The sequence below is a fragment of the Pipistrellus kuhlii genome, unplaced genomic scaffold (assembly GCF_014108245.1).
Source record: "Pipistrellus kuhlii isolate mPipKuh1 unplaced genomic scaffold, mPipKuh1.p scaffold_m20_p_51, whole genome shotgun sequence".
Lineage (NCBI taxonomy): Eukaryota > Metazoa > Chordata > Mammalia > Chiroptera > Vespertilionidae > Pipistrellus > Pipistrellus kuhlii.
The window spans coordinates 828919-850708 of NW_023425553.1; the positions used below are offsets into that span (position 1 = coordinate 828919).

Genomic DNA, 21790 nt, shown 5'->3' on the forward strand with positions numbered 1-21790 from the left:
AACTCTATCTTTTTACTTTTTGTCTCCGTGTGGCTGCCAGAAAATTTAAAAGCCCACGAGTGGCTCGCACTCCATTCCTATTGGCCAGCGACTCCGCTGCTGCCTGAGAAACGGCAAGTAGCAAAGGGCTTTCAACCTCTCTTTACCTTAACGTCTTCCTTTTTCTATCGGGACAGATCCGATAGTGACCTTAAAGGGCCGGCGAGAGGCAGCAACGAGCTACCGTGAACGGAGTACCCAGCGGGGTGCCCAGGTGCCCAAGTCTGGGTTAAACCCAGCGAAGCCACGCCCACAGGCTACGCGCTGCCTGCGGGGTCTGCGCGCTTCCCAGCCCAGCTGCCAAGGGCGGGGGCCGCGACCCAGAGCGCACGCGCGGGCGCAGGCGCGCCACCGCGGGGAAGAAGCCAGCCAATGAGATTGCGCAAGTGGCCCGCGCGCGCCACGGGCCCCTTCATCCTGGCCCCGCCCCGCGGCGCGGCACGCACGGGGAGGCGCGCAGGTGGGCGGGGCCTAGCGGCGGGGCCTCTGGGCGGTGGGAATCTAGAGTCGCTCTTTTGGAGGTGGCTCACGCGGCTTGCACGCTCTGCCGGGGAACATGGCGGATATGGAAGGTAGGGGTCGTTCCGTCACGATTGCTCTGGCTGTTTTCCCGTCTGGGGCCAGCTTTGCTGCGTCGGAGGTCCTGGGTCGGGGGCCGGCGTCGCAGTCGGAGCTCCCCGTTAGCTCCAGTTGCCCCGCGCGGCTCGGGTCGCTGCCGAGCCTCCTGCCAGCCTTGCTCTTGGCCTTGGCTCCGCGGCTTTAGGGCAAGAACGCGGGAGGCCCTCGCGATGAGCCGGCGCTACGAGGCTCGGGCCTCCCGCTGACAGCACAACCTTCTTAGGGCCCGGGATCGCCTGCGAAAGGCGACGGCCCTGCTGCGTGCACCAGGAGCCCGGTGCTTCCGGCAGCGCTCCGGGGCAGGGGAGGAAAGGATGGTCGCAGTGGGTGCGATGCAGAGTGGTGGAGGGACTCGGGCGGAGCTTTGCCACGCAAGAAAGTTCTGGAGGTCACAAGCACGCGGGGGTAGTCAAGGAGGCACTTATGGAACTTTCGGGCACGCGGGCCCGAGCGCATCTGCAGCGTAGGGAGCCCCGCCACGTGGTGAACGTAATGGGAGCTGACACGTGCGACCTCATCTAATCTGTTACTGAGCCACGCAACCCGCGCGTTTGGCCTGACGCACTTTGTTTTCCCAAGTAATGGTAGACCAAGCATCCATTGCCTACCTGCCCCGGTTCCTTCTCTGTTTTAAACTTCATTGCTTTTATTTTCGGAAAGAACTCTCAAATCTCGTGTCTGTTTGTTTTCCAGCAGTTACTATGCCCAAGAAGCATAAAAAGAAAAAAGAGTCCAAGTCGTTACCAGAAGAAGATGTTGCAGTGAGTAGGAATATGTCTTAACTTTGTTTTGACTAGAAGCAAAACTTAGGTAACAAGTTTAACTCTTTGCAGAGGTTTTGAAGGAATGGGTCAGAATTGGGTGGTCTTTGTACAAGACCCCAGCCAACCTAAGTCTACCATCACCTACAGCTCACCAAGTTGTGTTGGCCAGACCAACTGCTTTCCCTGAAAATTTCTTTCTTATTCCACCTACAGACCAACCATCCCTCTTTCTCTTTAAATACCCAGACCCTTCTGAGGTCCTGGCTTATCTCTTCTCTTTCCCTTGTGGGTCTCAGGGAAGAGGCCTAGACTGGTTTCCTGTTGAAGGGGCATAGGCTTTGGTGGTAATGATGGAATTGTGCAGAATCCAGTGGGAAGTCTAATAGAGTGTGTTTCTGTCCTTGAAAGGAAATCCAACACGTTGGAGAATTTCTTATCAAACCTGAATCCAAAGTGGCTCAGCTGGACACGTCTCAATGGCCCCTGTTGCTAAAGGTATGTGGCTAAGATTGTGCATGAGGCCAGTGCCTGGTTTTTATATTATTTCTAAAGGTTCAACAGTTCATTAAGAGTTCTTTTTTAAAAGCATTTTTTATTGATTTGGGAGAGAAAGAGAGAAGGAGAGAGAGATAGAACATCAATGAAGAGAGAATCATTGATGGGCTTCCTCCTGCACGCCCCTTACTAAGGATTGAACCTGCAACCTAGGCAAGTGCCCTTGGCTGGAATCGAACCTGGGACCCTTTGGTCTGCAGGCTGATGCTCCTATCTACTGAGCCAAGCCGGCTAGGGCCCTTAAGAGTTCTTAATGCTAGCATCCTTCACTTTTAGAAGTGCCAGGTGATAGTCTAAAAGCAGTGTTTCTCAAGATCTGAGATGAAGGACCAGGTTTGTTTGTTTGTTTGTTTTCATTTCCAGTGTGCTCAGCACAGTCCTAGAATACAGTTAAAATGTCAAAACAACATCAAATTGCTATCAAAGTTTATAAGCAATTCGTTCTTGGTTTTTGTACTTCACTTGACCGACTGGTACCAGTTTGAGGGCCACACATGGAGTAGGACTACTTTAGTGCTTGAGTTGAATTACACGTTTCATAAAGGACTGGGTAGGCACCAGCTCTGAGATTGGGAGGAAAGGTTAAGATAGAAGAGGTTCCTGAGAACACGCCTTGACAAGGTGTTTTATTTTTTTTATTTTTTTAAATTTATTTTTTATTTTTTTAAAAAAATGTATTTTATTGATTTTTTTCACAGAGAGGAAGAGAGAGGGATAGAGAGTCAGAAACATCGATGAGAGAAAACCATCGATCAGCTGCCTCTTGCACACCCCCTCCTGGGGATGTGCCCGCAACCAAGGTACATGCCCTTGACCGGAATCGAACCCGGGACCTTTCAGTCCGCAGGCCAACGCTCTATCCACTGAGCCAAACCGGTCCCGGCTTGACAAGGTGTTTAATAAAACATAGACAGGAAAGGAATGAACTTTGCTTCTGGAATTCAACACAGTTGAGTTTCTGCGCAGCCAGATGTGCCTGCCGTTTGGACAGAATCTGCTTTTCTATTGCAGGCCTTGGGAATATGCTAGTGAGCCTGCTAGGCAATGTCTCGACTGGAACTTACAATCCAGGGGTGGGCAATGGTTTAAAAGAATTTCTGTTTGTGGTAAACGCCATAAGAAAACTAAACGCGGGGCAGGCGATATGAAAGGTGGTGAGTGCTTTCAGACCAGTGATCGCGCCTCAGAAAGGAGAGTAACAAGGAGCAGACATGAGACAGACAGAGAGGAGCATTTGGAGGAAGAACGAGCTAGGTGCGTTTGAGAAACATTGCTGCCAGTCCTCCCCGACTTGGCTGGGTTTTGTCCCTTTGAAAAAGCTAGTCCAGCCGAGACCGGTTTGGCTCAGTGGATAGAGCGTCGGCTTGGGGACTGAAGGGACCCGGGTTCGATTCCTGTCAAGGGCATGTACCTTGGTTGCGGGCATATCCCTAGTGGGGGGTGTGCAAGAGGCAGCTTATCGATGACTCTCATCGATGTTTCTAGCTCTCTATCTCTCTCCCTTCCTCTCTGTACAAAATCAATAAAATATATTTTAAAAAAAAAAAAAAGAAAGAAAAAGCTAGTCCACACTTGATTCATACACCTGCATAGTGAAGCCCAGTCTGACCGATCACCTTTGTCTTACTGCCCCTGAGTAGGTAATTTTTCTGGTCTAGAAGGAGGCTTTGCAGTCTGTCACAGCAGATAACGAAAATATAGGAGCAGAATCATGTTTGTGAGCTTGAAGAGGAACCATATCACAATGGATGGTGGGTGCTCATTTCTTGTTTGACATGTATCAATAGTTTCTTCTGTGTTAATATCGTTGCTTTCTAGAATTTTGATAAGCTAAATATAAGGACAACACACTATACACCTCTTCCTTGTGGCTCAAATCCTCTGAAGAGGGAGATCGGCGATTATATCAGGTAAGTCTGTTTGGAGCGAGCGCCGTTCTTACTTCTGTTCTATTTATAATGTCACCTTTTGGCATCAGTTATTTAAGGAGGGAGCGGCATCTTAGAATGGGATTGCCCTAAATCTCCTCGCCGGGACCCAGGGGGATTCTCTTTTCCTCTTCGGGTTCCGTTGCGCTTAGGGGACCAGAACCGATGCCCAGTCATTTTTTTTTCCATTCTAGGACAGGGTTCATTAATCTTGACAAGCCCTCTAACCCCTCTTCCCACGAGGTGGTAGCCTGGATCCGACGGATACTTCGGGTGGAGAAGACAGGACACAGCGGTACTCTGGACCCCAAAGTGACCGGCTGTTTAATCGTGTGCATAGAACGAGCCACCCGCTTGGTAAAATCGCAGCAGAGTGCAGGTATGTGTGGGAGAGGTGGCTCATGGCCACTGGAAGGTTTTCCGTGTTTCTTTTCCCTTCCACGTTTTGGCTCTTGAAATCGATTTCTTCATTAGTTTAAAAAAAAAATCCTACTTTTCTGAGTGCCTTCTGTGCTACTTGTCTGCCTTTTCTCAGAGTGCTAGGTTACTACATGCGTGTGTACATGGAGCTAGCCATGTCTGCTCCTAGCACTGAGGCAGTCTAGCTCATCACTCCGGGCTCATCTGACTTCTGTCTAAAAAGCCCTTCCCACCCTAGCCAGTTTGGCTCAGTGGATAGAGCATCAGCTAAGCATCCTGGATTCGATGCTGGTCAAGGGCACATACCTCAGTTTGCAGGCTCCTCCCGGGCCTGGGGCCCTGATCAGGGCGGGTGCAGAAGGCAACTAATCTGCATTTCTCTCACAATGATACTTCTGTCTTCTTTCTCTTCCACTCACTCTAAAAATCATTGGAAAAATATCCTAGGGTGAGGATTAAAAAGAAAGAAAGTTCTCTTCCCGCATTTTCAGCTGGGAGGATTCTCTACCTTGACCTTGCAGAGTTTTTCCCAGGCCGGCTGTCCTTGTGTCTGCATGCCTTTCCCACACCTGCACCGGGAAATGGGTCTTAATGCAAATCTTCCAGGAACAACAAGGTCCAATCGCCTGCTTTTCCTGCTGCACAAAATAGGAGCGACGAGATAGGAGAATATAAAAAAAAAAAATACAGAAAAGTCAGTGGCCACACCTGACTACTCTTTTGTCATTTTTCAGGCAAAGAGTATGTGGGAATTGTCCGGCTGCACAATGCTATTGAAGGGGGGACTCAGCTGGCTAGGGTAAGTGGAATTCTAGGGAGGGCATGTCTTGGTGACTTGGATCTTTGAAGCCCTAGGCATGTGCAGACAGGCCAGCTTTCCCGGCTGGCCTCTCGCGTGCCCCTTTGAGCGGGCTGCCTTCGCAGCCTGGACTGGTGACTAAGGTGGCAGGGGCACTTCCGGCGATGTTTCTTCCGCTTCAGCACTGAGCCATCCTCGTGGAGTTGACCTTAAGTGATTGACAGGAATCTTGTGTGTTTCAGTTGTGACCTCCAGCTCCCCCACATAATGCCCTTTGATGTTACTGGAGAGTCCATGCAATGAGTTGCGTTGGTTTGTGCTTATTCGCAGGCCCTAGAAACTCTGACCGGCGCCTTATTCCAGCGCCCCCCACTTATCGCCGCAGTGAAGAGGCAGCTCCGAGTGCGGACCATCTACGAGAGCAAGATGGTCGAGTATGACCCCGAAAGAAGATTAGGTGGGTTGCCAGGCCTGGGGGGGCTCGGTTATAGGCAGGGCATGCATGGGTGGAGATGGGTTCTTGCGAATTATACTCTGTTGTTCAGAGTAGATGTCCTTTAGTATATGGCGCCGTCATGGCCCATGTCTTTCATCTTCAGCCTCTCTGGCTCAGATGGAGAATAACTCGGGGTTTTCACCTGCTGGTGGTTTACTCTGGAAGATGTGGGCCACTTCTGTGTGTGTGCTTTAGGAATCTTTTGGGTGAGCTGCGAGGCCGGCACCTACATTCGGACGCTGTGCGTGCACCTTGGTTTGTTGCTGGGAGTTGGCGGTCAGATGCAGGAACTTCGGCGGATTCGTTCCGGAGTCATGAGCGAGAAGGTACACGCTGTCACGGGCCTAGCAGTTTTAGAGCTGGTACTTGATACAGGGCGGGGCATAAGTAGGTGTCCAGTTGTGGGTACAAGAAACAGTTTATTATTTAGTGATTACTGTACTATTTCCCACACAACTGTAAACCAACTTTTGCCCCACCCTGTATATTCTAGCTCCTGGTGGAACGCCAGGAAAAGGCAATTTCCAAAGTGTTGAGTTCAGTCCAGGGCAACTTCCCTGTTCTGTTAATTAAACTTTGGGACACTGAAACACGGGCCAGGGGAGATGACCGGATAGAAAAACATTGTTCTATTCACTTACCTCCCGGCCTACAAAAATGCTTGCTCAGGTGGAAATATATCAGCAGGTTAAAGGGGACCGAAGACTAATGAGCTTGGGTTAGCAGAAGACTCTGTTCCTTCCGAAGTTTGGCGTCTGTTGTGCTATTAGAGATCCAAGGACAGTGAATAATTTTCACACGTGGCTGCTCTTCCAGGACCACATGGTGACAATGCACGACGTGCTGGACGCCCAGTGGCTGTATGATAACCACAAGGACGAGAGTTACCTGCGGCGAGTGGTCTACCCTTTGGAAAAGCTGCTGACGTCTCATAAACGGCTGGTTATGAAAGACAGCGCAGTAAGTTCTGGGTGTCAAGTCCACGTTCGGACAAAGCGTGACTTCACAGCTGAGATGTCCGTGTTTTTTTTTTTTTGTTTGTTTTTGTTTTTTTAATTTATTGATTTTTTTGCAGAGAGGAAGAGAGAGGGATAGAGAGTTAGAAACATGGATGAGAGAGAATCATCGACCGGCTGCCTCTTGCACACCCCCTACTGGGGATGTGCCCGCAACCAAGGCACATGCCCTTGACCGGAATCCAACCTGGGACCTTTCAGTCCACAGGCCGACTCTCTATCCACTGAGCCAAACCAGTTTCGGCAGATGTCCGTGTTCTGACAACTTTTTAAAGAGGTGAAACATGACGTCAACTCAAATTCCTTGGGGTTTCTGCTTTTTGTTTTGTAGATTGTACACTGGGTTCTTTTTCCTTTTTTTTTTAAAATATATTTTATTGATTTTTTTTTTACAGAGAGGAAGAGAGGGGGATAGAGAGTTAGAAACTTCGATGAGAGAGAATCATCGATCAGCTGCCTCCTCACACCCCCTACTGGGAATGTGTCTGCAACCAAGGTACATGCCCTTGACCGGAATCGAACCTGGGACCTTTCAGTCCACAGGCCGATGCTCTATCCACTGAGCCAAACTAGTTTCGGCTTCCTCTTTTTTTTTTTTTAATGAAGCTTTTATGATTAACTTTTATTAAATCAGAACCAAATATACTGAATTAAAGTAAAAGTTTAATGCTAGGTCTAATTCTACTTTTAAGTAAGGCAACTTAATTAAACATTTACCTAAGCGTTTTCCCAAAGTAACTTGCTTCAAGAAATATACTATCTGTGGTCCATGGAATTTGCTTTCCATACCTGGTAGTTCTACATGTGTGTAATAAACGGATTGTATTTAAATTGCTGCAAGAAAAGGTTGTTTTGATGGGGATAAAAAGTTAAGACTATAGAGCTTCAAAGATAAGTTACTTCCCTTCCAAGTAGTCCAGAATTTTAAAAATAGCCTTTTTATTTCTGATGGTCAGAGAAGAGCCTTTTATAAATTAAGGTTGTCTTTGTGCCCAGCTGCATAACCAAGTTTTTGTCCAACGTTATGTAGCAACAAAAAGATTCTCTGACTTTGAAGAATATAAATTTCTGTATTAAATCATTTGAGGTTTATCATTCATATTCAAATCCTGTTATATAGAATTTTTTTAAAAAGATCATCACTCGATATTTTTTCCATTGATTTTTTTTTTCTTTGAGAGTGGTGGGGAGGAAGAATGGGGAGAAAGAAATGTTGATGTGAGAGGGACATAACAATTGGTTGCCTCCTGCATGCGCCCCGACTGGGGCCAGAGATCAAGTTTGCAACCGAGGTCTGTACCCTTGACCAGGAATCGAACTCATGGGCATCAGCAGAAATCTAGCTAGGACAAAGCAGGTGGAGCGGGATGCATTAAGTGCCATTGAACTCAGGGAGAGGTGGCCTTAACACGTACCTGTTGGCCTATAAGTTATGCCAAAACCTGTAGGTACCCTGTTTCCCCGAAAATAAGACAGTGTCTTATATTAATTTTTGCTCCCAAAGATGCGCTAGGTCTTATTTTCAGGGGATGTCTTATTTTTCCATGAGGAAGAATACGGTACACATTTATTGTTAAATGAAAATAAAGGAAATTTATTACCTGTATACGGTACGGCAGAACGGTAGTTGTCAACACAAACCAGACAAACTGTGAATCCTACAGTATCAAGAATTTACTCATTTATTCAATGACAATCATGTCATCATCTTCTGGAACATCATCATAACAATCCAATTCCTGAATTTCCTGGTGAATTTCTTGTGACTCCATTTCTTTCAGAATCAGTGGACCAAATCTCTCATGTTTAGCAATAGCATTCTGAGACAGAGCCTAGGGGAGGTAGGGGGGCCTTATTTTCGGGGGATGCCTTATATTTCACTCAGAAGGAAACCTGTAAGTAGGTCTTATTTTCGGGAAACACGGTAGGTGGTTCAATAGGTCTTGGTAATCTTGCTAGCGAGTTCCTCTGGGAACCTATGCTCTGACCACTATCCAAATCTCCCAGTAGATCTGATAGGTCTCCTAGTTCTGTTAAGGTTTTCTCTCATTAAGGAACAGAAGAGCAATAAGGGAAACTAAGGCTAGGCATTGATTTAGAATGAAAATATCCTAAGTTCCACAGACAGAGGAGCTGCTAAAGTCCTAGTGTGTGGTTGTCACTCAGAGTCCCTTCGCATGCTCATTGCAGCCATTGGTTTCACATGTGGGGCGATGCCCAAGGCCCCTCCCCTTCGTCTCTGGTGTGGGGTAAAGGCAGTGGCTGGGGCGCTCAGGGTTGATGCCATCCTTGCAGGTGAATGCCATCTGCTATGGGGCGAAGATCATGCTTCCGGGTGTGCTGCGATATGAGGACGGCATCGAGGTCAACCAGGAGATTGTGGTCATCACCACCAAAGGGGAAGCCATCTGCATAGGTAAGGGGTCGCTCTCCCTCCTGCACCATCCGAGCCAGGCGCCCGAAGAGCAGGTCCCCCGATCCTGGCCCCTCGGTTTGATCTCACTGAATTGCCAAGGGTCTGTAGGTGGGGTCCCAGCCAAGGGCCATGTCAGACAGGCGCGGGCGAGGAGGAGGTAGAAGGGGTTTGCCTTACCCCTCTGGCTGCTGTTAGAGGCCGTGTCTCAGCAGCGTGGTTCTCTAATGAGAAGAGGACATCTGGAAGAATGGGAATAAATGGTTATCAATGAAGAGCCTTTATTCCACTTCTTGTCTATATGTCCATCTTCAGCAAAGGAACCTAAAGGCAGTAGAGTAGGGGTGTCGAACTCAATCAGAGAAGGGGCCAAAATCTAAAATCCAGCCTAAATCGCGGGCCGAATGGTTTACTGAACAGTCATAAACTGTCATTGTGATGGAAACGCAGCGGAGTTCAGTGATGACAGCGCGGTGCGGGCCACGTTGCAAGGCCTGGCGGGACGGATTTGGCCCTCGGGCCTTGTGTGACACATGTGCAGTAGAGCTTTTAAAAAGCCATTTAAAACGGTGGAATTCAGGCTTAGCAATTATTGTGTCTTGCCCCTTTAAATCATTCTGTGTGTGTGTGTATTGAATTCAGAGAGGATGGGAGAGGGTGAAAGAGATAGAAACATCAATGATGAGGAAAAAATCATTGATCAGCCGTGTCCTGCACCCCCCCTCCTGGGGATCAAGCCCACAACCTGGGCATGTGCCCCGACCGGAATCGAACTGAGACCTCCTCGTTCCGCTGAGCCACACTGGCTGGGCTTAAACCATTCTTTTATCTCTTCGACACCTGCAGCTATTGCATTAATGACCACCGCAGTGATCTCTACCTGCGACCATGGGATAGTAGCCAAGATCAAGAGAGTGATCATGGAAAGGGACACTTACCCTCGCAAGTGGGGTTTGGGGCCAAAGGTAAGTGGGACCAGTCGAGATTTCAGTCTGATGGGAGAAAGCAGATGGCCATCACTCGGCTAGAATGGTGGATTTCAGCCAAGGTGAGGGTTTCTCAAGGAGTGCAGGGGTGCCTGACACCTCAAGAGTCTGCAGTGAGGGGATCTGGGGAAGGGAGGGTCATTTGAGAAGGATTAGATGGTTTGAGCTGGGAAAAGTCCAGGCAGCTGGAATAGTATGTGCAAAGGCCCTGCGGCACAAATGGCACTGCAGAGGTTCTCTAAGGCTGTAAGCCCCGTGACCCTTACCAAGTCCCAAGTCCCGTGCTGGTGCCAATCAAAGAGAATGGGTGTGTTTTTTGTTATTGTTTGTTTGTTTGGCTTTTCTTAATCCGCACCTGAGGCTATTTAGAGATTTGTAGGGAGGAGGGAGAAACATTAATTGATTGCCTCCCACACCCTGACCATGGCTAGGGCCTCAAACCTGCAACCCAGGTACGTGCCCTTGACTGGGAACAAAATGTGAGACCTCTTGGCGCATGGGCTGACGCTCTAACCATTGGGAACACTGGCCAGGGCAAGAATGGGGGAATTCTGAGTGCTGTATATAGGAGCTTCGGGCCCAGGTGAGAATACACCAGGGAGAAACCTGATTTGGGCCGCGTGCGGGCAGTCAGCCTGCTGTATGTGCTGACGCCGTCCTGATGTTGGAATCCTAACGTCCCCCAGGCCAGTCAGAAGAAGCAGATGATCAAGCAGGGCCTTTTGGACAAGCACGGCAAGGCCACAGCCAGCACGCCCGCCGCCTGGACACAGGAGTACGTTGACTACAGGTGAGGGCAGGACGCTGTGGACACCCAGGGCCTGCAGACGCACGCTTGCCTGCATTTGCGTGCTCGAGTGCACCAACTCTGATGGCAGCAGCACTGGGGACAGGAGGATGTGGAACCCGGAGGGGTGGACGCAGCATGCTGGCCACCTGGACAGGCACATCAATGACACACTGTGGGGAGGGGGTAGACGTGGGACCAAAGGAGCCCGTGCGGCCCTTCATGTGGCCTGGGCCGTAGGGCGAGGAGGTTGCTTTGCAGCAGTTACCCTTTCTAGTCTGGCACGTGGGACTTCAGAGGGCGTCCATCTGCGACAGTGAGTGGTGAGTTGCCTGGTCCAGCGTCAGTATTCTGATGGTGGCGTTAGACTTGCCAGAGGGAAGGATTAGATGGTTTGAGCTGGGAAAAGTCCAGGCAGCTGGAATAGTATGTGCAAAGGCCCTGTGGCACAAATGGCACTGCAGAGGCTCTCTAAGCCAGATACCTGTGACTGGCTGCGGGGGAAGCAGTCCCTCCCCAGACGCTGCTCCATCCAATCTAACCCGACGCTCCCTCTCCTTTCAGCGATGCCGTGAAGACAGAGGCAGTTGCTACACCAATAAAGGCTCCGATTAAGGTACGGGGCACGTGGCGGTTAGTTTGGAATGCACCGCGGGCAGTGGTTCTGTGTGGCTTATCCTGGTGGCTGCAGGCCAGCCATGCATCCTGGCTCAGCCCGACAGGGCCTTCCGCCTCATATGTGCATGGTGCTCAGATGACGTGTTGTGCCCCAGGGTCCTTACCTGCAGGGGGCTCTGCAGGTGCCTGTTGTGTCTTCCAGGAGTCGGGGATCAGACTGGCCTCATCTTCCACCTCAGCTTAGGCAGCACCGAAACTAGGGGTTGGGGATGCGTGTTACCCTGACCCCCACCCCGGGTCAAGTGATCGCACGTGTGTGTTGAAATCGGAGGCTAACACGTGGAGCTATACGGGACTCGGCAGGAGCAATGCCACCCGAGAGCTCTCCCCAGACAGCACCAGTTCAGTGTTTAGAGGGACAGCTTGGCTCCCCAGGGTTGGGGACCACTGGCGTCACAGCTTAGGATGACGTGTGGCCGAGTGACGTGAAGCAAGCTGTCTAGAGGAGCTTTTCCTGCCTTGTCACCTTTGAGGACTCGGGGGGCCCCTCGGGGACATAGAGTCCAGCTTGTGGTCCTAGAGAGGCTGGCCTCCAGGAAAACGGCTTCCTGCTCTTTGTGGATGAGACAGTCTCGGAATCTTCAAGGACCTCCTGTGTGCCCAGGGAGGGACTTTTCTTACCTTTTCACTTCCCGAACCTCTCCCATCCGTTTCTGCCTGAGATCTAACATTTGCTCCACTGTCTCCTCAGCGGAGTCGAGAGAGTGAGAGTGACGAGACCTCGCCAGAGCCAGAGTCTCCGGAGCCAGTCAAGGAGGAGAAGGAAAAGGAGAAGAAAAAGAAGAAGAAGGAGAAGAAGAAGGCCAAAGCCGCCGCGGAGGATGCGGGCGAGCAGGCAGATGGGGTGCGTATAGACATGCGCGGGGTGGTTTGAATTGCCCAGTTGGTGCCAGTTGGGTCAGCTGGGGAGCTGAGCCGTATTACTGGAGTGCCTTTTATACCCACTATCCTGCAGGATGTACATAGACAGGCCCTGGCATTTTTATTTTTAATACAGTTTTATTGATTTCAGAGAGGGAGAGAGAGAGAGAAAAACATCAATGATGAGCGAGAATCATCGATTGGCTGCCTCCGGCAACCCCCCACTGGGGGATGAGCCCGCAACCAAGGTACGTGCCCTTGACCGGAATCGAACCCGGTACCTTTCAGTCCTCAGGCCAACGCTCTATCCACTGAGCCAAACCGGTTTTGGCAAGCTCAGGGCTTTGTTACGTTCAAAAATGGTTGAACCCGGGGCATCCTCACAGATCCTGCCTGTGGAGCTTCCCCGATTTATTTCCTTTTGGGAAAGCGGCAGTGGTTCCGTTAACAGGTTCTGTGAACTTTCTCTCTCTCTCTCTCCCAGGACAATGATGCCACCAAAAAGAAGAAGAAGAAAAAGAAAATCAAAGTGGAAGTGGTTTCTGACTAGTGGCGATCACCGTAGGCGCCGTGCCCAGCTGGGAGGAAGAATGAAAGCCTGAGAAAACATAGCTCCTTTGGTTCTTCAAGGGTGAGAGCTGGGCACGTTTTAGCAGCTAGCCGAGACCTGAGTGACGAAACCTGAGTGACGTTACCCGGTGTGGTCATCCCATCTTGTCCTGTTTTAAGGATACGGGTGCAGGAGGCAGATTGGATACCCCCACTTCTCTCCTTGGGGGAGTGGGGGAGCCCCGCCTTCGGACCCTGCACTGCCTGGTAACCAGCACAGCTGTTTCCGGACAGCTGTTCCAACTCCATCCTCCTCTACTCATCTGCTTCTGCCATTCCCCCATGCCCTTCTGGTAAAAAAAAAAGTCGATAATAATTGCACAGGGAAACGGTTTAGAGGAAATAAAAGAATAGGACAACCATGTTTGCTGGGGTGAATCTCCAGTGTGTGACAGGACAGTGTGTCAGCGCCACCTTTGTTATTCCGTGTGTCTCCCAGGCAACGGCCCGAGTCCAGGTCTTCCGTCTTTCCAGCTGCTCCTGTTCCGCTGGCCTGGCAGCGGGCGCAGTTACTCCAGCTTGCGTACAGTCACATGTACCTCAGTCCATCTGACCACCTGTGTTCCTGACAAAACCCAAACTGTATTCCCTTGTTCCTACCCTCTTTCTTTCAAAGGATGCAATCAGTCCTTGCTGGGAAAAGGTGGTTGTAATTTTTACTTATTAAAGTTTGCTTACTATGTTTTTTTTAAACTATTCCTGTTGGATTTTCTAATCGGTGATGGTCTCAAACTAGAACAAAAACAAAAATGTAAAGTACTTTGATTAAAAATCGGGGGCCTTTGTGTCAGACTTGAAAGGTGATGCTAATTATGCGACGTGTCTGGCAGAAGGTGTGCGTGTCCCTGTATGGGCGGTGGTGGTGGTGGGGTGCCTGGGAAAAGCCCGAGGAAGCATGAAAGGGCCAGATTTTTAAAACATTTTAATTTTATTTCAGAGCGGGAGCGGGGGAGAGAGAAACATAGATGAGAATCCTTGATCGGCTGCCTCCTGCCCACCCCACACAGGAGCGAGCCTGCAGCCTGGGCCTTTGACCTGACCGGAATTGGAGTTGTGACCTCCTGGCTTAACAGGTTGACGATCAACCACAGAGCCACGAGGGCCTGGCAAAGAGCCAGATCTTGACAGGCCTTTAAGTACCTAAACACTTAGTGCTCCAACTCAGTTGGATGGGGGCCAGTGCGTGGCAAAAACCTGGGGAGGGAGTGATGGCTGAGTTTAGGAATCAAGGGCTTGGTGAGTTTACAATCTGGTACCAAAACCCATGAAACAAATATGGGGAGCAGTCTCCAGATGCAGCAAGGACCCCCTATGCCCCCCCCCCCCCCCCCGAGTGACCACAGAATTAGGAAATTAAATGCCTGCCAGGGATGGGTTTGGGGTGAAGACTTATGTGGACACTACCCTTGGGACAGTGTTGGGGGTTTCCAGGGTATGTGTTTGTAATCCTAATAGTTCCTCATTTCAGCTCTTGAGAGTTTAACCTGGGCAGCCAGTCATGTGAGTGCTCAAAAACCATGTCTTGTGGCTGACCCAGTTTGGCTCATATGCCCAGATTGTGATCCCCAGTAGGGGGCATGCAGGAGGCAGGCAATCAAATGTTTCTCATCGTTGATGTTCCTTCCTTTCCCTTTCTGAAATCAATACAAATGTGTTTTTAAATAAAGCCATGTCTTTGAATAAAGAGAAAGAAAATGAGTGACTAGGGGAGGGGGGTGGGGTAAGGGGAAGGGATCAACCAAAGGACTGTGTGCATGCATATGGGCCTAGCCAGTGGCCATGGACAACGGGGGGGTGGGGGCATATGTGGGGAGGGGTTTGGGATGGGAATGGGGGGATGAGGACAATTATGTGAGACCATACTCAATAAAATTAATAAAAATGAAAAGAAAAAAAAAAGAAAATGAGTGACTTGGGGAAAATGGTAAGATTTAGTAGAAATAACCAAGGCCGGTGCAAGCAGAAGCAAAAATGTTTGCTTTATCTCCCCATGGAGCAAAACTGGACAGTCTTACACCAATGCTCTCGGTGCTTTTTATATGTTGCACTTGTACATGTATACATACCTGCCTCAATGCACCAATTTGTGCCCTGCCCAGTGCATGCGCACCCTACCCCCCAAATAAGAGGTAGGATAATTCTGACCCTTTATCCCTAGTCTGCAGGAGGCAGCTGATCAATGATTATTTTATTGATTTTTACAGAGGAAGGGAGAGGGATAGGAACTGCCTCCTGCATGCCCCCTATTGGGGACTGAGCCCACAACCAAGGTACATCCCCTTGACCAGAATGGAATCCAGGACCCTTTTGTTCAGTCCACAGGCTGATGCTCTAGTCTATTCACTGAACCAAACTAGTTAAGGGCTTGTCATTGCTCTATCTCCCTCTCCAAAATCGATAAAAATAGATTTTTTAAAAAAGATGGCTCAACACCTGAGGGAGGCATCTGGTGGCAATGCTATCCCTCCAGGACAGTGGTTCTCAACCTTCCTAATGCCACAACCCTTTAAGCAGCTCCCCATGTCGTGGTGACCCCCAGCCATAAAATTATATTCGCTGCTACTTCATAGCTGTAACTTTGCTGTTAAGAGATCGTAATGTACATATCTGGTGTTCTGATGGTCTTAGTAGACCCAGCTAGTGGTTCTCAACCTGTGGGTCGCTGCCATAGAGCCTAAGACCATCGGAAAACATATTTACGTTGTTCATAACAGTAGCAAAATTAGGAAGGTTGAGAACCACTGCTCCAGGAGCTGAAAACAGGTGGCATTTCTCTCTAGTCAGAGGCTTGGGGTACCAGTAAACACCCAGAGAGTTCCAAGGTCACCGGCATTTTCACAGTAATCTCTTTATTGCTTTTTTGAGGGTTTTCCTAGAGCAGACATCCTATTGCACAGCTGTTGCATTTTGGCGTTTTAGAAAGGCAGTAAAAAAAAGGCTTTCTTCAGAGGAAAGACTGATTACAGGTGGAGGAGCGCAGGCTTCGGAGGGCCAGGGGCCAGGCTTTTTCTCGCCGTGAGCACCGTCTTGGATTAGCATTTGCATTTGGGTCGTGCTTCTGCCCCAATTTCCAGAGATTTCTTTGGAAAAATCAGTGGGGCCCCCATGCAGCAGGAAAACCGGAGCCGAGCCCTTGAAGAGTTGGGAGTAAGACTGCCACCCACTGGCCTAATTAGGAGAGTTGCATAGAGCTGGAAGCGGACACAACACTAGCTGGAGCGACCCTGTTTGTCTTAAAGCGAGGGGAGTGGAGTTCCAGATACTGAGCAGAGTATACGGGAGCCCCATTTCTACAAGCTTAGTAAACCCAGGAGACGGGCACCCACTGTGGAGATCGGCACGCTTGGTCGAAGGCTTCTTGCAGTTTCTTAAGGATTTCATCCACGCCATTGTTGACCAGGGAGAGGTCAAAGTAGTGAGCATACTGGCTGCGGATGGCCTCCGAGTCCTTCTGCAGCTGCTGCAGGGCTTCCGTCTGCAAAGGAGAGAGAAGCAGCCACTGGTGAAACAGGTGCGTCAAGCCCAGCCAGAGGGGCTAGTGACAGCTTTTGAAAAAAAAAAAAAAATTATTTTATTTTATTTTATTTCGGAGAAGAAGGGAGAAGGGGAGAGAGAAAAACATCAATGATGAGAATCACTGATTGCCACCTGCACACCCAGGCATGTGCCCTGACCGGGACTCGAACCGGTGACCTCCTGGTCCATTGGTCCACGCTTAACCACTGAGCCACGCTGGTGGGGCCAGTGACAGCTTTTGAGCAGGTGTTGACTGTTGTGACTGTTGCCTAGCTTTCAGTCACCTGCTTGGAGACAAGCCCTGAAGACGTGGAGAATGTTGGAAGGGAACAAAGAGAATGTTGGAAGCGAGGCAAGCAATTATGAATAATTCTCAGAGGATCTCTAACTCTCAAGCTAATCAGAGCTCTCTGGAAGACCGATAGCTATCTCCCAGCTCTTGCCCTTGAACATGGACAGCCATTTCTGCAACCACCAGAGCTGCGATCCCAGGACAAGGGTAACTGCAACTTAGAACTCCGGGCCTCTTCCTAGGCCCCAGAACCAAGTGGCGGTGAAGATAGATAATTTAACTTTTGTAAAAGTAAAAAGGGTTCTGGAGCGATAAACACCAAGAGGCATGCCAAATTGGGGGGGGGGGGGGAGGAGATTGCAACTGATATCACGAGGGCTAATTACCCTAATATAGAGTTCCTAGAAATCACTAAGAGAAAGGCCGATAACCCAACAGAACAATACGCTAAGGACATGACCAGGTCTTAACAGAAAAGACAATACAAGCCTAGCTGGCCTGGCTCAGTGGTTGAGCATCAACCTAGGAACCAGTAGGTCACGGTTCCATTCCGCCATCAGGGCATACGCCCCGGTTGTGGGCTTGATTCCCAGTAGAAGGCCTGCAGGAGGTGGCAGACTGATGATTCTCTCTCATCATTAATGTTTCTATCTCTCCCTCTCTCTGAAATCAATAAAAACATGTTTTTAAAAAGGCAATACAAATGGCCTTAGCTGGTTTTTCAATCTCCCTCCCTCTCTCTACCTCTCTGAAATAAAAACATACATATACACTGAGTGGCTAGATTATTGTGAACTCTGAATGCATCATAATCTGGCTACTCAGTGTATATCCTGCATAATAAAAGGCTAATATGCAAATTGTCCCCTCGACCAGGAGTTTGACCAGCAGGCAGGCCGGCCAACTGCCCATGTCCCCTCCCCCTGGCCAGGCTGATCGGATACCACCCATGCACAAATTCATGCACCAGGTGAATATATGGTATTCATTTGGGGAGCTATGCTGGGGGTTAGAGGTTAGGGATATATATATATATATATATATATATATATATATATATACACACACACACACACACACACAGAGTGGCCAGATTATTATGCATTCAGAGATCATAATCTGGCCACTCAGTGTATATATAAAAGGCAATACAAATGGCCCTCAAGAGTCTGACATGGCCCAAACCGGTGTGGCTCAGTGGATAGAGCAGCCTGCGGACTGAAGGGTCCCGAGTTCGATTCCGGGCAAGGGCATGTACCCTGGTTGGGGGCACATCCCCAGTGGGGGTTGTGCAGGAGGCAGCTGATCGATGTTTCTCTTTCGCGTTTCTCTTTCATCGATGTTTCTAGCTCTCTATCTCTCTCCCTTCCTCTGTAAAAAAGCAATAAAATATATTTTTAAAAAATAAAAAAGGAGAGTTAACCCCTCTCCACCCTGTACTACCCCCTCCTTCCCACCTGAGTGCCCTGGTCAGTGGGTGCGATAAACACAATGAAAGGTGACAGTTCTGCTGTCCGGACAATCTTGAGAGTCTAGAAAAGAGGAAGGGGAAGGAAGAAAAGATTTTAAAACGTAGTCAGCTGTCCCCATGCATTCCTTCCAGTAAGCATCTCTGGGCATCACCACGCCCAGTCCTATTTCTATCACTTCCTGTCCTCCTGTTCTTCCTGCTGACCCGCTGGGAGTAGCTGAAGCACCTCTGAGCTCCCCAGACATGCCCATCAGCGTTGCTCTTCAGCGTCCCCCATGCCCACGCGCCTGCCTTTCGGTGCCGACCCACCTGCGGCTCGATGTCCAGAATGGCGATCTTGTTCTGCTCGTGGATCCGGTGCACCGTTTCAAACTTGGTGCCGAACATGTTGCCCTGGTAGCTGCCAAACTCCAAGAACTCGTTGGCAGAGATGCTCCTGCTCATCTCCTCCGTGGAGATGAAGTGGTACTCCTTTCCGTCCTCCTCGTTCTTCTTGGGCGGCCGTGTGGTATCTGCGCACAAGAAGCCCCGGCCCCTGACACACCCGGGGTCCTCGCCACAGACAACGGCGTCTGGACTGAAACCCTCACTGCCTGTGGCGCAGAGCTTAGTAGGTGGTTTTCTCCCACGGGATCCTTAAGGGCTGGCCATAGGAGATGATGCGGATCAGGAAATCCCCTACCCACCCAGAACACGTTTAACCTTCAGAAGGCGAAGCCCAACATAAAAAATTCCTATCAGCCGGGCCAGTGTGGCTCAGTGGTTGAGCATCAACCTAGGAACCAGGAGGTGACGGTTCGATTCCCGGTCAGGGCACAGGCCCGGGTTGCAGGCTCGATTCCCAGGGTGGGACGTGCAGGAGGCAACCAATCCATGATTCGCTCTCATCATCGATGTTTCTCTCTCTGTCTCCCTCTCCCTTCCTCTCTCTGAAAGCAATGAAAACACATTAAAAAAGAAAAGAAAGCCGAAACCGGTTTGGCTCAGTGGATAGAGCGTCTGTCTGCGGACTGAAAGGTCCAGGGTTTGATTCCAGTCAAGGGCATGTACATTGGTTGCGGGCACATCCCCTGTAGGGAGTGTGCAAGAGGCAGCTGGTCGATGTTTCTCTCTCATCGATGTTTCTATCCCTCTCTCTTCCTCTCTGTAAAAAATCAATAAAATATATTTAAAACAAAAACAAAACACACAGTTACATTGTTAGTTGGAACGATTATGGGTACAAATCTGTATCTTGCCTAAATTGTGTTTTGTTTTTATGATGAAACATTTCAAATGAAATCACCAAAAAAGGACCATCACCGTCTCTCGGATGGGAGAGTGCTCCTACTTGCCCTCCGAGTCCCCAGAGCTACTTACACGGGGCTGGGTACTCAAACTTCTCCGGGTTCTGGCTGAGCAGGGCGTTCTTAATATGGCTGCGACCTACGCCACTGGCTCCTGCGGAGGAGGACAGAGAATCCACGTTGCTGATTTTCAGGAAGCCTTCCATGTCTTTCCCCAGAGAGAAAGGAGGGGACGGTAGTAGGAATAGGACATGGCTTTCCTCTCCCAGGCCTGCAATTGCCTGCAGGTGGAAGGAAGTCCGCATAGCCTCTGAGTTGGGGTCAGAGGCAAGCGTTCCTTAAGCACAGGGGTGGGGAACCTCCAGCCCTCGGGCCGTATTAGGCCCGTGAAATCATTTGGTCTGGCCCTGCCAAAGCATTAGGGGTGAGTTAATGAAATGTTTGATAAAATATAGCAGCCTAATTTTTAAGTAGATAATTTTGTATCGCCTGCAAATCCTATATAATAAAACCCTAATATATGCTGAAACCGGTTTGGCTCAGTGGATAGAGCGTCGGCCTGCGGACTGAAAGGTCCCAAGTTCGATTCTGGTCAAGGGCATGTACATTGGTTGCAGGCATATCCCCAGTAGGGGGCTATGCTATATATTTTGGTTGCGGGCATATCCCCAGTAGGGGACTATATATTTTAAAATATATTAAAAAAAATAATAATAAAACCCTATATATTTTGGTTGCGGGCATATCCCCAGTATGGGGCTATATATTTTAAAATATATTTAAAAAAAAATAAAACCCTAATATGCAAATTGACCAAAAGGTGGAATTACTGATCGCTATGATGCGCACTGGCCACTAGGGGGCAGACGCTCAACGCAGGAGCTGCCCCCTGGTGGTCAGTGTGCTCCCACAGGAGAAGTGCCACTCAGCCAGAAGGGGTCCTGAGGGGTACCAGACTGCGAGAGGGTGCAGGCTGGGCTGAGGGACCACCCCCCCACACACACAAGTGCACGAATGTCATGCACCAGGCCTCTAGTGATGTCATAAATATCCAAATGGCCCTTTGCAGAAAAAAGGTTCCCCATGTCTGCTTTAGGTGCAGGGGGATTTGAGGCTCCAGGCCCTTGTGTCCCAGTTGGGGAAGAAGGCTCTTCCTAAGGCTGAGGGCCAGGACTCAGACCATAACTGTTCCTTCCACATACGAGGGTTTCTATTTTCTAAGGATAGCTGTACTGAGCTCTCCCGATGAATACTGTTGGATTGAAGCTGGTGTCTTCACTGGAAATTTCACCGAAACCTAATACAGATCTTCTAACCAACTAATATTTAATTGTGATGAATCACCCACCAGACCCAAGGTCCACATACCTGGGTGTGGAGCAAAGACTCATTTTATCTCAAGGCCAGAGCTCATGTGGATGACTAAAGAGCTTATGTTACTAACGAAGCACTCTAACACATATACTTTGAAAAAAGCACAGGACGGCCCTTGCTGGTTTGGCTCAGTCAAAAGTGTCAGCCCTTGGACCAAAGGGCTGTGGGTTCGATTCCCAGTCAAAGGCATGTGCCTGGGTTGCAGGATCCGTTCTTGGCCCCAGTTGGAGTGTGGGAGGCAGCCAATTGATGGATGTGTCTCTCTCACGTTGATGTTGCTCTCTCTCCCCCTGCCCCCTTCCAACTCATCCCCTGCTTCCACTCTCTCTAAAAAAAATCAACTGAGCCCTAGCCAGTTTGGCTCAGTGGATAGAGCATTGGCCTGTGGACTGAAGGGTCCCGGGTTCAATTCCGGCCAAGGGCACAAGCCCAGGTTGTGGGCTTGATCCCCAGTAGGGGGCATGCAGGAGGCAGCTGATCCATGATTCTCTCTTATCATTGATGTTTCTTTCTCTCTCCCCCTCTTCTTTCCTCTCTGAAAACAATAAAAAATATATATTTTTAAAGAATCAATGGAAAAAATAATCTCGGGTGAGGATTAACAAACAAAACGGCTCAGGACTGGAACACCCCTACCGTCAGTCAGATGAACAAAGAGCAAAACTCAGGCTAGGAGTGGCCAACCCCAAACCCTAGCTAATAGAATTAGTTGCAGCCCAGCTGGTATGCTCAGTTGTTGAGCATCAACCCATGAACCAGGAGGTCACTGGTTCGATTCCCGGTCAGGGCACATGCCCTGGGTTGCGGGCTTGATCCCCACTGTGAGGAGTGCAGGAGGCAGGTGATCGATATCTCACATATGTTTCTCTCTCTCTCTATCCC

The 21790-nt window shown here is 49.5% G+C and overlaps 2 protein-coding genes and 2 non-coding genes across 6 annotated transcripts in view; 3 read left to right on the forward strand and 1 right to left on the reverse strand.

The window, feature by feature from the left end:
• The first annotated feature begins 467 nt into the window (after window positions 1-467).
• DKC1 (dyskerin pseudouridine synthase 1) lies at window positions 468-13661 on the forward strand. 3 transcript variants are annotated; one of them, XM_045573504.1, is made up of 15 exons: window positions 468-611; window positions 1351-1418; window positions 1830-1916; window positions 3795-3886; window positions 4099-4283; window positions 5059-5123; window positions 5454-5580; window positions 5815-5945; window positions 6436-6579; window positions 8931-9051; window positions 9895-10013; window positions 10721-10824; window positions 11386-11437; window positions 12191-12343; window positions 12845-13661. In XM_045573504.1, exons 1-15 carry the CDS (start codon window positions 596-598, stop codon window positions 12908-12910), a joined length of 1530 nt encoding a protein of 509 aa, XP_045429460.1. In that variant the 5' UTR covers window positions 468-595; the 3' UTR covers window positions 12911-13661. The 3 variants fall into 3 exon arrangements, with proteins under 3 accessions (XP_045429460.1, XP_036271646.1, XP_045429461.1); XM_036415753.2 differs by having other exon boundaries at window positions 469-611; window positions 11386-11432; window positions 12189-12343; XM_045573505.1 differs by having other exon boundaries at window positions 519-611; window positions 1354-1418.
• LOC118706483 lies at window positions 6142-6276 on the forward strand. Its single transcript, XR_004984035.1, has one exon. It is a non-coding gene; the product is annotated as a small nucleolar RNA SNORA36 family (small nucleolar RNA).
• On the forward strand, window positions 11080-11203 carry LOC118706484. The gene has a single exon (XR_004984036.1). It is a non-coding gene; the product is annotated as a small nucleolar RNA SNORA56 (small nucleolar RNA).
• Window positions 13662-15797: 2136 nt separating the features above from the next.
• The window catches only part of MPP1 (MAGUK p55 scaffold protein 1), a 39158-nt gene continuing 33165 nt past the window's right edge, over window positions 15798-21790 (reverse strand). Inside the window, exons 9-12 of the mRNA XM_036415755.2 lie at window positions 19608-19688; window positions 18558-18760; window positions 18235-18309; window positions 15798-16444 (exon numbers count right to left, since the gene is read on the reverse strand). Of these exons, the coding sequence (XP_036271648.1) occupies window positions 16268-16444; window positions 18235-18309; window positions 18558-18760; window positions 19608-19688 (536 nt within the window). The 3' untranslated portion in view covers window positions 15798-16267. The remainder of the gene's footprint in view (window positions 16445-18234; window positions 18310-18557; window positions 18761-19607; window positions 19689-21790) is intronic.

What these genes read in the sequence shown, in the direction of transcription:
- DKC1 (XM_045573504.1), top strand. An exon ending in CAGGAGTACGTTGACTACAG is followed by an intron (nt 10,825 to 11,385) that starts GTGAGGGCAGGA and finishes CTCTCCTTTCAG; the next exon opens with CGATGCCGTGAAGACAGAGG. An exon ending in CGGGCGAGCAGGCAGATGGG is followed by an intron (nt 12,344 to 12,844) that starts GTGCGTATAGAC and finishes TCTCTCTCCCAG; the next exon opens with GACAATGATGCCACCAAAAA.